The 13,811-nt window shown below is 42.2% G+C and overlaps 2 protein-coding genes across 2 annotated transcripts; one reads left to right on the forward strand and one right to left on the reverse strand.

The window, feature by feature from the left end:
* Nucleotides 1-30: 30 nt before the first annotated feature.
* On the forward strand, nucleotides 31-13,503 carry ift74 (intraflagellar transport 74). Its single transcript, XM_030757162.1, has 20 exons — nucleotides 31-173; nucleotides 739-876; nucleotides 1,511-1,652; nucleotides 1,778-1,826; nucleotides 2,057-2,155; nucleotides 2,267-2,327; nucleotides 2,662-2,721; nucleotides 2,817-2,878; nucleotides 8,842-8,980; nucleotides 9,188-9,250; nucleotides 9,452-9,595; nucleotides 10,255-10,295; nucleotides 10,388-10,467; nucleotides 10,615-10,668; nucleotides 11,028-11,125; nucleotides 11,261-11,387; nucleotides 11,586-11,749; nucleotides 12,058-12,183; nucleotides 12,438-12,498; nucleotides 13,124-13,503. The coding sequence occupies exons 2-20, from the start codon at nucleotides 748-750 to the stop codon at nucleotides 13,261-13,263; spliced, it is 1,839 nt and encodes a 612-aa protein (XP_030613022.1). The 5' UTR covers nucleotides 31-173; nucleotides 739-747; the 3' UTR covers nucleotides 13,264-13,503.
* LOC115799860 (leucine-rich repeat-containing protein 19) lies at nucleotides 2,641-9,538 on the reverse strand. The gene is given in 9 exon segments (XM_030757163.1): nucleotides 2,641-4,108; nucleotides 4,239-4,439; nucleotides 5,378-5,465; nucleotides 5,592-5,703; nucleotides 5,878-6,086; nucleotides 6,089-6,124; nucleotides 6,236-6,331; nucleotides 7,995-8,156; nucleotides 9,431-9,538. Coding segments are annotated over 7 exon segments (1,122 nt in total). The 5' UTR covers nucleotides 6,326-6,331; nucleotides 7,995-8,156; nucleotides 9,431-9,538; the 3' UTR covers nucleotides 2,641-3,722.
* Nucleotides 13,504-13,811: the final 308 nt, after the last annotated feature.

A 13,811-nucleotide genomic window follows, 5' to 3' on the forward strand; every position in this document is an offset into this window, starting at 1 on the left:
TATTTTGTCGCCATTTCAGGTGAAGAAGAAGAAGGTTACTGGGGCAACGTCAACATCCATCTGGCGTAGCAGACTTTTTCCATTTACTTGCGATAAACTATCGCACGGTTGCTTCGATCGGAAACTTTGCAGGCATATAAAACGAAAATACCCCAGAGTGAGACCGTGTTCAGGTAACAAGCTGCCTCATCGCATGGCTAACAAGACGTTCACAAAAGCTCAGCGAAAAAGTGGCAGCTAACAAATTAGCAACAGCTTGAATACGCTTCACAAATACCGCTGTCCTAACGATACATGAAGGGACAGATCATTTTCTGAAGACAAGTAAACACATGACATTTAGATCTTTTTTATTTTAATCAGTGTGCAAATATTTTTTTCTTTCACAAGGTGTATAATTAATACTGTTAGGTAAAAGCTTGAAATCATATAGTTCTGTTTTCTTTTTTGCCTTTAGCTACTTCCCCTTATTATGCGACCGCCTTTCTCACACAAGATTATCAGGATCAGATCTGTTATGCAAGTTAGAATCTACTTAAGTGGAAGATATAAATATATGATTAAAGGGGCATCACTGCTTTAAATGTTGTTCTTCAGTAGCTTCCAGTTTGGCCTTTTTAAGATTCTGCACTAAGAAGCACTGAGCTGTAGCAGCACCAGCGCTGCGTCCATCAAGTAGTTTCCAGCAGCTCCAAGTGTGTAAGTTGTGTTCAGTGTTCCTGTTTGTGTATCCACCAGTTTTACATCATGGCAAGCCAGCGACCTCCGTCCAGCATGGGCCGCCCAATGAGCCGCAGTGGACCTGCGGTGCATGGAGCCGGCAGACCCCCTACAGCTATCCAACCTCCTCCTACAGCTATGCGTATTGCAACTGGGGTGAGCCATCAGCAGCTTGCTTTGAGATATTAGGGTCCTTCCTCTGAGCGCACTGCGTTCAGTCTGAAAATAACAATAGTTAACTGATGCTGTTGTGGTCTTAAAAGTCCTTTTATAAAGCCACAGTTGTGCTAATTCTGTTTCTGCACGCACAAACAATGAGTGCCAGAACAGCTAAGGTTGGATGTGTCACCATATTACTGGCTTTGATGGAAAACGGACCAAAAATAAAATCGATATTGTGCTTTATAATGCAAAAATTATAACTGCATGATTATTCCTTTTGTAATATTTTGTGCAGTTCTGATTACAGACTCACTTCATTTCACTACACTTCCTCCCTCCCTAACTAACGTGCCAAAAAATGACAAAAACAAAGTTAAAGATGAGTATGAATTTTTGAAAGAGTAAGATTATTGTCATATTATTGTCAAATTTCTTATAGATATTGTGAAATCTTTTGGCCACAATAATCTTATAGTGAAAACCTAATTTTGTGACAGCCACAAAAGGCAGCATTCAAAACACAGTCAGCGTACACCGCAGCGCTAATAACCATCCATCCATTTATGCTTTTAATGTTTTCTACCTGTGAGAGCAAATAAAGCTGGACTTCCTGCATTTTCCAATCCAGATGATTCCAGGTACCAGCGGTCATCCTGGTTTGAGGGGGGGCATCCACATCGCCGCCCCTGGAGTCCTGTCAGCACAGATCAAAGTGACTGACAGGCCTGTCACCCAACAGGGGCTCAGTGGCATGAAGACTGGCATGAAAGGTGTGTTTCACATGCACGTTCCTTTTTGCATCTTTTTTGTGATTGTGTAGATTCCTGTTTATGTTTAGTGTATCTAATATGTGACTTTCTCACTCGACCTCCCTCCAATATTTCTGTTACCAAAGGACCTCAGAGACAGATTTTGGACAAGTCCTACTACCTGGGCCTCCTCAGGTAACACTACCATTAATGATTACTACCTATGAAAAAGTACTACAAAGCAAGTTCAATACAGCCAGGGTTTCATAACATTACAAAACCTGAAATCTGAGTGAGAAATAACAGCATTTGACTCCACATAAAATAGTTCAGTCAAGTGGCTCCTGCTTGAGTAAGCAACATTATCAGAGGAACAGGTGACGGAGATCTGTAAAGAAATGAAACCATGATTGCTCTGTTGTCAGGAGTAAGATGAACGAGTTGACCACAGAGACGAGCAAACTACACAAAGAAATTGAAAACTACAAACATGAGAACTCTGTCTATCTCTCCTATGAGAAGAGGTGGGTGTTTGTTTGTTTTTTACTAGTTATTACTTAGACTGCCAAAGTAATTTAAAAAGCTACAGATGATGATGAACATTGTAACCCACTGATATCACGTGTCTGCTGCAGAGCTGAAGGCCTGGCTGCAGAGATCAAGGATCTGCAAGGTCAGCTGGCTGACTACAATATGGTAAATAATATCAAACACTGAATTCACAAAAGCTTACACACACTACACACTAGGTTATCCACTTTTTCCATTGATTCTCCTGAAGCATTTAGTCATGATGACTTAGATCTTAAAAACAGGCAAACAGCAGTAGAGCACATCAGTCTAATTAAAATCGGGGACAGTAAATTCTGACTGCAGGTGTTAAGTTGGTGTATTTGAGGGCAGCTCAACATTTACAGCCTGTATACCGGTGACTCGTTTCAAACGCTGCCTCACACAGTACACGAGGTTTACAGCTTATTAAACACTAGACTCATTTTTAGTTGTTTGTATTCTTTATTTGTGTTTCCAGCTTGTGGACAAGCTCAACACGAGCACAGAGATGGAGGAAATGATCAGTGATTACAACATCGTAAGTAAACAAAAAGGTGCCGTTTATCAGGCTTATGCAGGTCCAACAGCTTATTACAAATAATCGTCTGTTTTGTCCTTGATCTTTGGTTCTAGTTGAAAGCCCAGAACGAGCGGGAGGCAGAAGGCATTGACAACATCTTCACTGAGAGGAGAGAGTAAGTACTCACGGGCTCTCAAAGACACTTCTGTCTCAATCAAGGAGAAAGAGTTTTATGTTTAGAAATGAACTTTCTTAGCTTATATTTAACGTTTGTTTAGTAAAGCAGCATTTTATTTTAAATCAGCATATTATATGGGTTCTAGCATTAGCAGGACGGCTAGTTTTGATCTGAGATTTGTAAACATCATTTAAAAATCTTTCTGTACAAGAACATTAATACAGCAGGAAACAAAGAGAGAGCACCAGTGGAGCTGTTTAATAAATGTGATTCCTCGTGGAGATCAGTGAGCAAACAAACGTGGAGTGTTTTTGCTTTCATATAAAACGCTCGCAGAGCTATTTTTAAACCACCTTAAACTGAGGAATCTATAACACTGCACATGTAGTGGTGCTGGAGCTAAAAACAAAAAGCCTTGTAAACCATGTGATCTGGCTCTGATTGGATGCTGCGTCTTTAATTGGGTACTTCCATAGCTCTGTCTCAATAACACTAATGGGTCTGATTACAGGAAGTGTTCTATGAGTACTCAGACAGGATTGTTGCACACTTCTCTGGGCTGATGCTAGTGCTAACTAGCTAGCTATCCACTGCAGAGTTTCACTGTTTTACATGAGCTGCGGGGCTGCCAATGACAGACCCCACCACCCAGCACAAGTAAGTACACGGTGTGCATACTCTACTTTGTGTAAGTGCACTAATGGAAGTATCCGAGCAACATTGTGGGTCGGTGGAGTGAAGACCTAATTTGTGTGATGCTGTGTCTTACAGTGTCTTACAGTCAGGGTCACATGACTGATTTTAGTGACCCCTAAAATGATAATACTCAGCAGTGTTTATATCAGCTAATAACTGACAGGTTATCCACTAAATGCATCTGTACGTGGTTTGGTGTGGTTTCTTGTTGCTGGTAACTGTTTGCTTCTTCTCTCCTGATATATGGATCCTCATAGTACTCCTCCTCCTCCTCCTCCTCCTGCCCGTTCTGTCGCTCAAAGGTGAATGTCTGATGGTCCAGGTGTTTTCCTGTCTCTGAGAAGTCTGTTGCCATAGCGTCCTCGTCCTCCTCGTTGACTTCTTGTCGTAGTCGCCGATGTCTGTAATTGTGGAAGAGCTTGTACCAGGAAGGCCCCTTGATGGCACATAGGATGAGCGCGGAGGTGGTCAGTGCCAAGACAGCAACGCACGCTGTGAACTTCCAGGTGTTGCCGAGCACAGGTGTCTGGTCTAGTTGGGGTTTCAGAGTGGAGATAAGAAGGAGCAGCATTATAAGCTTCGATTTGTGCATCCTCACATTTAAGTGAAGAAGAAAAGTGAGAGAAAAACAAGAATGCTAAGACATCTTCCTCTGTTGTACCTTTGCTGAGGCTGTGATTGTGACTTGTTGTCAGTGTGCTCATCATCACGGTGAACGGGTCCTGAGAGTGTTGATATGAGACTCGTGTTGGTGATTTTTGAGGGTCCACAGTGACGGTGGGTGATGATGTGGAACACGTAGCATTGAGAAGGTCTCTGCCGGCCTGCTCTGCTGGAGATGCGCAGATGACTCGTGGTCCTCCTGCAGAGCCAGACCACGTTTAGATCTGTAGGTTACAGTTCTTACATCCTGTCAGCATCATCACTGTTGGATGGCTTACAGGAGAGTTTCTTCAGATAGGACGTGCATAGAGTTTGAGCACCGGCCTCATTTGCATTGTGTAGTACAGATTTACGTGTCTCTACTTGCTCTGATATGGTTTTCCTTTTATGTAATCCAGATCAGAGCAAGTAGGACTTTTTGTTACCATGATGTGAAAATAATTCAGTCCACTGATCGATCCATGAGAATCACTGAACTTAGCATATGATTAAATACCAAAAACTGTATTTTCTCTTAAGTAACCATCCCTCAACATCCCCAGAGATTTTTTCACAGCAGCCATTTTGACAAGAATAAAAAGGCAAAAATGTTGCTAATGACATCACCTGTTCAGCTAATGTCCATCTACCAATACCCGCTAATTAGGGCCGGTTAAAGTGGTCATCTCTGTATGTGAATAAGCTTAAAGATGATTTGGTACTCTCCTGCGTACACGCTGCTCTGAGCTTTATGGTTAGCGTTATGGCAGCCAAACCAATCAACACAGAGAATCAGCATTTTGTCTGCAGTTTAAAGGGAAGCAGACAAACATACAAAGTACCAACAGTAAGCAAAGTGGAGCTGGGACTGCTGTGGCCATCAGGGTTTTGATGGAGTGGATCTACCCAGGCAGAGACATGTAGTGTAAACTCCATCAGCAATGTGAGGTTTAAGTTCATCCAATAACATCATTTGACACATAAGATTTTGGAGGTTCTATTAAAACCTCCATCTGAGCCGTGTGTGCCTTTCACATGACTCACAGACTGGAACAGAAAGCAGGCAGAAACAGACCCCGTGAAGCAGGGAAAACACTGATTTTCTACTAAAATTCCTTAAAATAAATATATGTAGTATTGTGTAATGAAAATTACTACCAATGGTAATATTTGCTGCATTGATCTCTCCAATGATGGTCAGCAGCGGGCAGGAACAATTCCAAGGGTTTTCTTGTAGCTTCAGTATCTGATGGGATCACACAGAACCGTGTGAATAATGATAAATCACATATAGGAAAAACTTATGTGGGCAGGCCCAAGCTGCTGTGTCACTGCTGGATGAGTTAAACTCTAAGGTAGCCGATTCTTTTACCTGTAGCTTGTTTAGTCCACGGAGTGTGTGTGCAGGGAGGCTTGACAGCAGGTTGTGGCTCAGGTCCAACTCTGTCAGGACAGCCAGGCCGACAAAAGCTTCAGGGTCAAGGCTGCAAAAAATACCCAGAGCAGGAAGAATTACAGTTTAACAAGTATCCACTAACATCACAGTCAAGTCTAATTTAGCATGCATAGTAAAGCAGTATTGAGAATAATTATTCTGTACATACATAAAACCAGATCGAGTTAGCATTTAGCTGGAATCAGACATTTGCTGTCCTGACCTGCTGATGTTGTTTCTGGTGAGAGACAGCACTCTGAGCTTTGGTACCACAGAGAAGTAGCTGGCTGGTATCGCAAAGATCCGGTTGGCATCTAAGTGAAGTTCTACCAGTTTGGGATAACTAGCTAGTGCTAGTTGGTCCGTCTCATTCAGAGTAATTAGGTTCCCTCCAAGCAGCAGTTTAGTAATGTTTGCATTTTGGCTGTTAGGGGGACGACTTGTAGAGACTTGTTGGTGAGGTTTACCAGCTGATGGGCAGAATTATTAGTTATTATATAAGAAAAGAACACAAAGATACTCACAGACAGTCAGAGAACAAAAAAACCAACGGTGCTAAAGGTAGAAATGAATTTTCTTACAGCTACATCGTTGTTCTCAGTCTCAGGAGTTTGTGCTGCTATTGCAGTCAGCCACAGCAGGAGGAGAGGCTCCCAGCACCAGGCCATCATCCTGTACTGGAGAGACGTCATACAAAGTACTGTAACTAATATGTTACAGAGAATGTACACACCTTTATTTTATCTGGGCCACTAAAAAGACCAGTCATTAAAATCCACTGTTTCATAGATGAGCCTGTGTTTTTTTACTTGTTAGAATTCAGCTTTTTGGATGAAAATGAAGGATTATTACAGCACAGATTTGACGTTCTAATATTATCGTTATTCAAGTCAGTGGAGTCAGAGCTCCATTTATAGTCAAGCTTTGTATAATTCACAGTTCAGCAATAATCCTTCTAATAATTCTCACTCATGACGCAGGTCAGATGTTACAGGACATTCTCCATCTCTTTTAATAAGAGCTTTTAATGCACACTCACTTTCTTATTTACATTTTGAAGACTAAAATGTCTCTGAATTTAATCTAGAAATGTTATTTAATTGGGTTTTAATAAACCATCCATCTAAAAAAAAAAAGGCATGATATCATTTCAACCCATCTTTTAGATTAAGAAAAATCATTTTAATCACATTTTGTGATTATTCATTTATGTCAGTTTGTTCCTTTCAGTTAGTCACAAAGACCAATAATAATGTCTCATTTTTATTTTAATTGATTTTGAAACACAGCGCGCTCTGTCTCTGCTAAACTAACAGAAACATGCACTTTGATTTGATTTGACTCTAAAAAAGATTCACAGTCATCAGGTGAAAATAAATCCTTTATAATTATACTTTCCAACCTCATGTCTCATCCTTAATTCACCATAGTGAAGAAAGGGACACGACTTATTTCTGAGACTTTAAGCATTAAAATGTATTAATAACAAAAGTAAAATTTGGTGTACAAAACAAGGCGACGTGCTTACAATGAAAAATGTATTTTATCGGTAACTGAACTTGAAGGTAGATGATTGAGGACATGGTGTTTTAGCCTGTGTGCTAAAACATCTGTAATTATTGTAACCAAACATTTGGATATATATATATATATATAATTGTTTTGGATGCAGAGGCAGTGTCAGACCAGCTTAAGGCTTTACAACAGCACGTGCATCTTTCATTTACAGTCTTTGATGTGAACAGCAGGGAAGTGGGGCTCAGCTCACTAACATGACATATGGATATGTGCTCTCTGTGACATCACACAGAGCCAACAGAGTTCAGAGATTTACATGTAATACGGCCGAGTCAGCAGGTCCCCTTCAAAGAAACCCTCTTGTTATTTTATATTTTGCTTTCTGGGAATTTCACAAACTGTTATTTAATAGATTATTTAATAATGTTGAGAGCTATTAACCATCTAAAAAGAGAAAACAGTGGACTCTGTTAGCACTGCAAACCTTATGTCCTGATCATTATATATTGTACAGTATGTACACACAGTGCACTCAGAAATCTGATGCAGTCCATCATAAAGCCAGGGTCAGAGTACACAGAGTACACAGTATATCTGAAAGCACTGTGTTACACTGCAGTGTCTTATTCACGTCTTACAGCGAAAACAAACAAACTCTCTTCAAGCTGAAATTCTTAAATAAATAAAAATAAAACCCGTCTCAGTTTTAATCGCCACAGTGCAGCTGTGTCAGCATATGTATTTATCTGCTTCTAATACTGTTTCCTCTTAATCTTAACCTGGAATCATTTTTATTAATGAGAAGTAACTGGAGAATCTTACCTGTTCTTCTGCACACACCAAGATCAATTTTTAGTCATCTGTCACCCACACACAGCCAGCACTGACCTTTGAACCTTGTATGTGCACTCGTGCTGCTAGCTAATCATTTGTGATTGCTCAGGTTGGTCCTCCTGTCTCTGCGCTCCTCCTTCCTCTGTTTACCTGTTAGGATATTGTTGGGAAGACCTCATGTAAATAACTGGATGCACTAACAGTCACAGCGGGCAGAGCAAAACTGGCTGCTGTCCACATTCATAAATTATTCACAGTAATTATTCGTGTGCACTTATTTTCTGCTCATAAAGAACATTTATATGCACATAATAGTGAATGAGGCCCAGTGAGTCAAAAACAATATTTAGACGTGTTTGTAAATATTCAAACATGGAGGAGCTGTTTATTTGGGAGGTGAACAGGTACATACAGGTGTGCCTCAGGTGTGTTTATTATTCATAAGAACAATCAGGTGTCACAATAAGATGCCACACAAATTATCTGTGCCACTCCAAAAATAGTTCCACAGACAGAGGGGCCCGTCACAGCCCCCGACACTTGGAGTGTACACAACACACTAAACACACTACACAACACAATCTGCTTAAGTCAGGTTTAAGTCAGTTACAGCACAGAAGAAAAAGTCGAGGAGGTGGGTTGCAAAGCAGCATACATGGGGGGGGGGGGCAGGCTCAAGCAGCATGAACTGCCTGACCTGAACTGCCGGTTGTGTAAAAAGGTATCAGCTGATGTGAACACACTGTAAACTCTGGCATCCTTTATCTGCTCTAATGTACTCTGGCCGCTCTATCTTATCTGTGACCTTCCATTGTGCTGTGTGTTCGCTCTGCAGGCGAGAGGAGGCAATCAGGGCCGTTGAGGAGGAGATCAGGAGGGAGAGGTGGGTTGCTGATGAAGTTGTCCAAGCAATGCCAGCAGCAAAGCAAGAAAAGTATTTCACCATGACAGCTACCAATGAGGAACTGCTGCAGGTAAACAGGAAGTTAACTCAAGATTGATTAATGTCAACTGTTAACATGGTAAAATCTCAATTTTGTCTCATATAAGGCGTCTGGGCTTATCAGAGTAGGATTCACTTTAAGATACATTTTTCGTAGCATCGAAGTTATAATAGTTTCTATGCAGTTGAACAGTCACCCTCTGATAGCACATAAAATAATCATCTGATTGTTTTGCAGGAGCTCACCGTCCTCCAGGAGGAGCTGGACATCCTGATAACAAGGAAGGAGGACTATGAAGCAGTGAGTTAGGTGCAGGGGACGGTGGGAGAGGTTAATGTTGAGAACAGCGAGCGAGGAGATGCAGTGGAAATGAAAAATGTACAGATAGTAGGAAAGAAGCAGGAAAGCACACAGGAAGCTTTGAGCCACGTCTGTGTTTTGGCAGCGCTGTCGTGGCTGCAGGAGCAGAGCTCGTTTTACCTGAAACGATCTTCTCCGCAGGAGCTGTCTCACTCAGACATAAAACAGGAAGTGGTTCGGCTTCATGAAACCCTGTCAGCGCTGGAGGCAAAACGTGACGCAATGGAGGCTGAGCAGAAGGGCCTGTGCTCCCCCCAGGAAGAGAGAGAGAGGTTATTTAAGCAGGTGTGCTGGACTCGGGGGGGGGACAGGAGTGATCTAATGAAACAGGAGTGATCTAATGAAAGGAGCTGTCACATTAAAACTTTACTTACATGAACTCATCTCCACTTTTACAAACACAAAAACAGGAAGTATAATGTTGCCATGTTTACAGTGATTTTACAGTGACTGTGAGTCCTGAAAATGTCCTTAATACACACAGAGTGCTTTAGAAAAGGATTACATCGTCTTAATTTCAGTCTGGTTAAATATTTTTAGTCATATCATCATCATCAGAAATTAGCTGTTTTTTAAAAAATATTTTAGCTACACTCACTTATTTACACTGATATTTAAATTATATAAAGCTGAGCTGTTGTAATTGCAGCTGAACTAAACCCATGACTCCTCTTCAGTTTCACTGTCTGTATTTATTCAGTGTGAGAGTAAGTGAAGAGCACCACCTTGTGGTCAAACTACAAAACATCCACTTTTTAGAGAAACATCAGCACTTTGTATTGTTTTTGTTTGTTTTTTGGAAAGACATGAGATCATTGTTGAAGGTAAAAAGTAAGCAGAGTTACTCCACTGAATGATGGCATGAATGGGACAGGGTGTAGGAGGCCCTGGATCTGTACAGGATGCATAAAACAAAAGACTGAAGCTACTCTCCTGTCCTCCAGGTGAAGGAGGACAACCAGGAAATTGCCAGCATGGAGAGGCAGTATGTAATCATATTCAGTATTTAGACGTTTGTCACTTTGAAAATGCTTTTGCTTTTGCTTTTGATGTGTGTACGTTGTGTGGTGTGTTGAGGCTTACAGAGGTGAGGGACAGGACGAGACATATTAGAGAGGAGATCCGAAACCTGGAGCAGGACTCGGAAGCAGCTCAGGGTAACCCACACAACTTATTTATTATGAAACTAAATTTATGATCATTTAATAATAATGACGTCATTCTGAACTGTTTGCCCCACCCCCACCCCCCCCCCCCCCCCCCCCCCCCCCCCCCCCCCCCACACACCACACACACACACACAGGGGAATGTCAGCAAAAATACAAGGAGCTGAAGAGGAAAGAGGAGGAGATTGACAGTGAGTCCACTTGAATTAAACACTGATGATGTTGAAATGATATATTTGATTATAAACACTAATCATGTTTTTAATGTATGTTAATCCTGCTCTGAGCCTTCTTTCTGCAATTTAAAATATCAGCTGCAATTTCAAAAGTTAATTTATGCTCATTTTGTAGAATTAATACAGTGGCTACATTTAGAAATATATTTACCTCTTATTACCTCAACAGTTTAAAAAAATATCTATCTCTCTATCTCTCTATCTCTCTATCCATCCATCTCTCCATCCATCTCTCCATCCATCCATCCATCTCTCCATCCATCTCTCCATCCCTCCATCTATCTATCTCTCCATCCATCCCTTCCTTTCATCAGGGTTCCTGGAGTCGTTTGGTGAGTCCAGGGCTCAGGTGGAGGAGAGGATGAAGCAGAGCCAGGAGAACATCATCTCACTCCTGGAGCACTGCAGCAGGGTGAGGAGGATGAATGGAAGGAATGAAGATGGAATAGGTGGGAAAAAGAGAAAAGCAGGGGAAACAGTGCATACTCACCGTGCCCGTGTGTGTGTGTGTGTGTGTGTGTGTGTGTGTGTGTGTGTGTGTGTGTAGAACATGTTGCGGCTTCGTCAGGTGGATACGGTGACAGCCAGCGAGCTGAGGAACATGCAGGAGGTGCTCGTCAGCAAGGAGACAGAAGTAGTCCAATCAGAGAGCACCGCCAGAGGACTGACAACAGGTCAGTAACACACACACACACACACACACACACACACACACACACACACACACACACACACAGAGCTGGGTTTCTGTAACTTACTGTCATTCCTTCACTCTAACACTAACCCAAGTCATTAAATCACAACATGAGCAGTACAATTATACAAACCCCAACATGCTACACAAAGATGTTAATTTCTCTTCCACCATACAGAGTCCCAGCGCCTGCAGCAGGACTTGGAGAAGGTGCAGCAGCTGGAGGGGAAGATCACAGGTGAGCTGAGCACCCTGAAGGAGCGTGTCAGCAGCATGGAGTCTGAGCTGCATACCTACAGAGACCTGGACACCCTGAGGCGCACAGCTGAGGAGAAGGAGAAGGTACCACAGGCTGCAAACTAGGCTCCTCTTTTCTCTCTGTCCCTCACTTCACTGTTGGATGGCTGCTCTTATTGAGCCTGGCTGTGCTGGAGGTCTCTTCCTCTTAAAGGGATTTCTTCCTCACCACAGTCACCAAGTGCTTGCTTATTGGAGATCAACAGGCTGCTGGGGTTCTCCTTAATAGTGCTAAAAAAAACAGAATTAAACTACACTGAGTGATGAAGTAAGACGACTGTGCTGTCTGGACTGTATTATCTCTTCATCTTGCTAAGACTCAACTAAAAACCATGTTTCCTCTCCTGGTGCAGAGACTGCAGGAGGAGAAGGTGTCGCTGACTCAGCGTCGAGATGCATTCGGAGAGCTGCTCGAGGAGATGAACCAGAGATACGAAGCCCTGAAGACCAAACTGCAAGAAAATGAGACTCATGCTCAGGTTAGCTCAGTTTCAAAACATCAAGATGGTGGCGTCACTCAGCTCGAGTATATCACACTGCATCACTTAACTCATGTACCAGATTGCATCTGTGGGTTTTGGTTGTAACGTGAACACAGCTGCTCAGACTTACAAGTCCAGAAATGTGCCCACGTCTCTTCCTCAGTTCCAGCTGTTTAAATGTTAATATTGTTCCTATATGCAGAATGATGTATTGTAATCTTGTGTTGTTTTTTGTGTTGTCTGAACTGTAGCTTGCTAACCTGGAGAGGAAGTGGCAGCACCTGGAGCAGAACAATTTTGTGATGAAAGAATGTATCCTTTAGAAACTGCGAGGACCCAGACGCAGACTGAGGTGAACCTTTTCTTTAGGGCTGATGACATGAGTGCAAAACGTGAACGTAAGGGACTGAAGACACTGAGCCTATAACTGCTGACACCTAAACTGGGGAGCACACTAAGGCTGGGAAACAGTGGGGAGGGCAGCAGGAACATAAAGGGAGACTCAGTCAATAAAAAAACAGAAGGGTGATCAGGGGAGTGGAGACAGCTGGGGACAGGGCTGAACTACATCGCTGAAGACAAAGGAAGCAAAACTAAAAGCAAAGCACAGGGAATACAAACCACCAAAATAAAACAGGAAATGTGGGAACTAAAAGGGGAAAGATACAGAAAGAACTTAATACAGAAGACATGGCCCAGCTTTTTACAGCTTTGGTGGCTGTTTCAGGTAATTTCTTCCTAAGGAAGGTGGGCAGAACAATATTTATATATTTTTAGGTGTATGTGTACATTTTTGCATTTGAAGAAATAAATCAAAGCTGGTTGCAGTTCTTGAATAGAATTAGAGTTCTTTTTTCTATAAATATCAGAGACACCAGTTCTGTGAGGCAGCTGATGTGTCTGTGCTGGAGGGATCTTTCTTTAACTGCAGCATCAGTCATCGCCTCCAAATCTCAGGAGAGCGACTATGCCTCGGTTGCCAAGAACGTCTCCCAACAGGTGGCCGAGTACAACAAGAGCCTCATAGAGTCGCTGCACAACAAGTTGAACACGTCAGCACGTGCTGTTAGCTTTTAATAACCGTGACGGTCAGAAACCTTCACCTGCAACCAAATCAGTCTAAGCCCTTTGGTCTTGAGGGGCTCGGATCCTCGCTTGTTGCTTTTGTCAGCTGAAGTGTGTGAAGTGCTTACTGTTCTGGACAAAACTCATTCATTCATATGTGGAGAGATTCTGCTCGCAGCAGTTTTATGTAGAGGTGTAAATGTAACTTTAAAATGCTTTGCTGATTTGAATAAAAACATTTTGAGAACAATATTTATCACATTAGTTCACAGTTCTTATACACTGTGGCTGTGTCCAAATCCAGGGGTCTATGTAGGGCAGGTCCTCCTCTGCAGGATTAACCTGAGTGTCCCCGTGCTCTTCTTTAACCAGGACACCACACCTGACTTTCAGCTTAGCAGGGGGGTCTCTGGCAGTGAACTGTCTTTACAGATTCTTTACATTTTAAGGGTGAATAAGGTGATGTTGGAGGGATGTTTGATGTGCCTTTGAACAGGTGCTTAGGTAAAAACATGGCCTCCTGCCTTTGCTGTACTCAAACAGCTGTTGGTGTGTACACT

The sequence above is a fragment of the Archocentrus centrarchus genome, chromosome 20 (genome assembly GCF_007364275.1).
Source record: "Archocentrus centrarchus isolate MPI-CPG fArcCen1 chromosome 20, fArcCen1, whole genome shotgun sequence".
Lineage (NCBI taxonomy): Eukaryota > Metazoa > Chordata > Actinopteri > Cichliformes > Cichlidae > Archocentrus > Archocentrus centrarchus.

What these genes read in the sequence shown, in the direction of transcription:
- ift74 (XM_030757162.1), top strand. Translation starts at nt 748, where the DNA reads ATGGCAAGCCAGCGACCTCCGTCCAGCATGGGCCGCCCAATGAGCCGC. An exon ending in TGATCAGTGATTACAACATC is followed by an intron (nt 2,722 to 2,816) that starts GTAAGTAAACAA and finishes CTTTGGTTCTAG; the next exon opens with TTGAAAGCCCAGAACGAGCG. An exon ending in GAAAGAGGAGGAGATTGACA is followed by an intron (nt 10,669 to 11,027) that starts GTGAGTCCACTT and finishes TCCTTTCATCAG; the next exon opens with GGTTCCTGGAGTCGTTTGGT.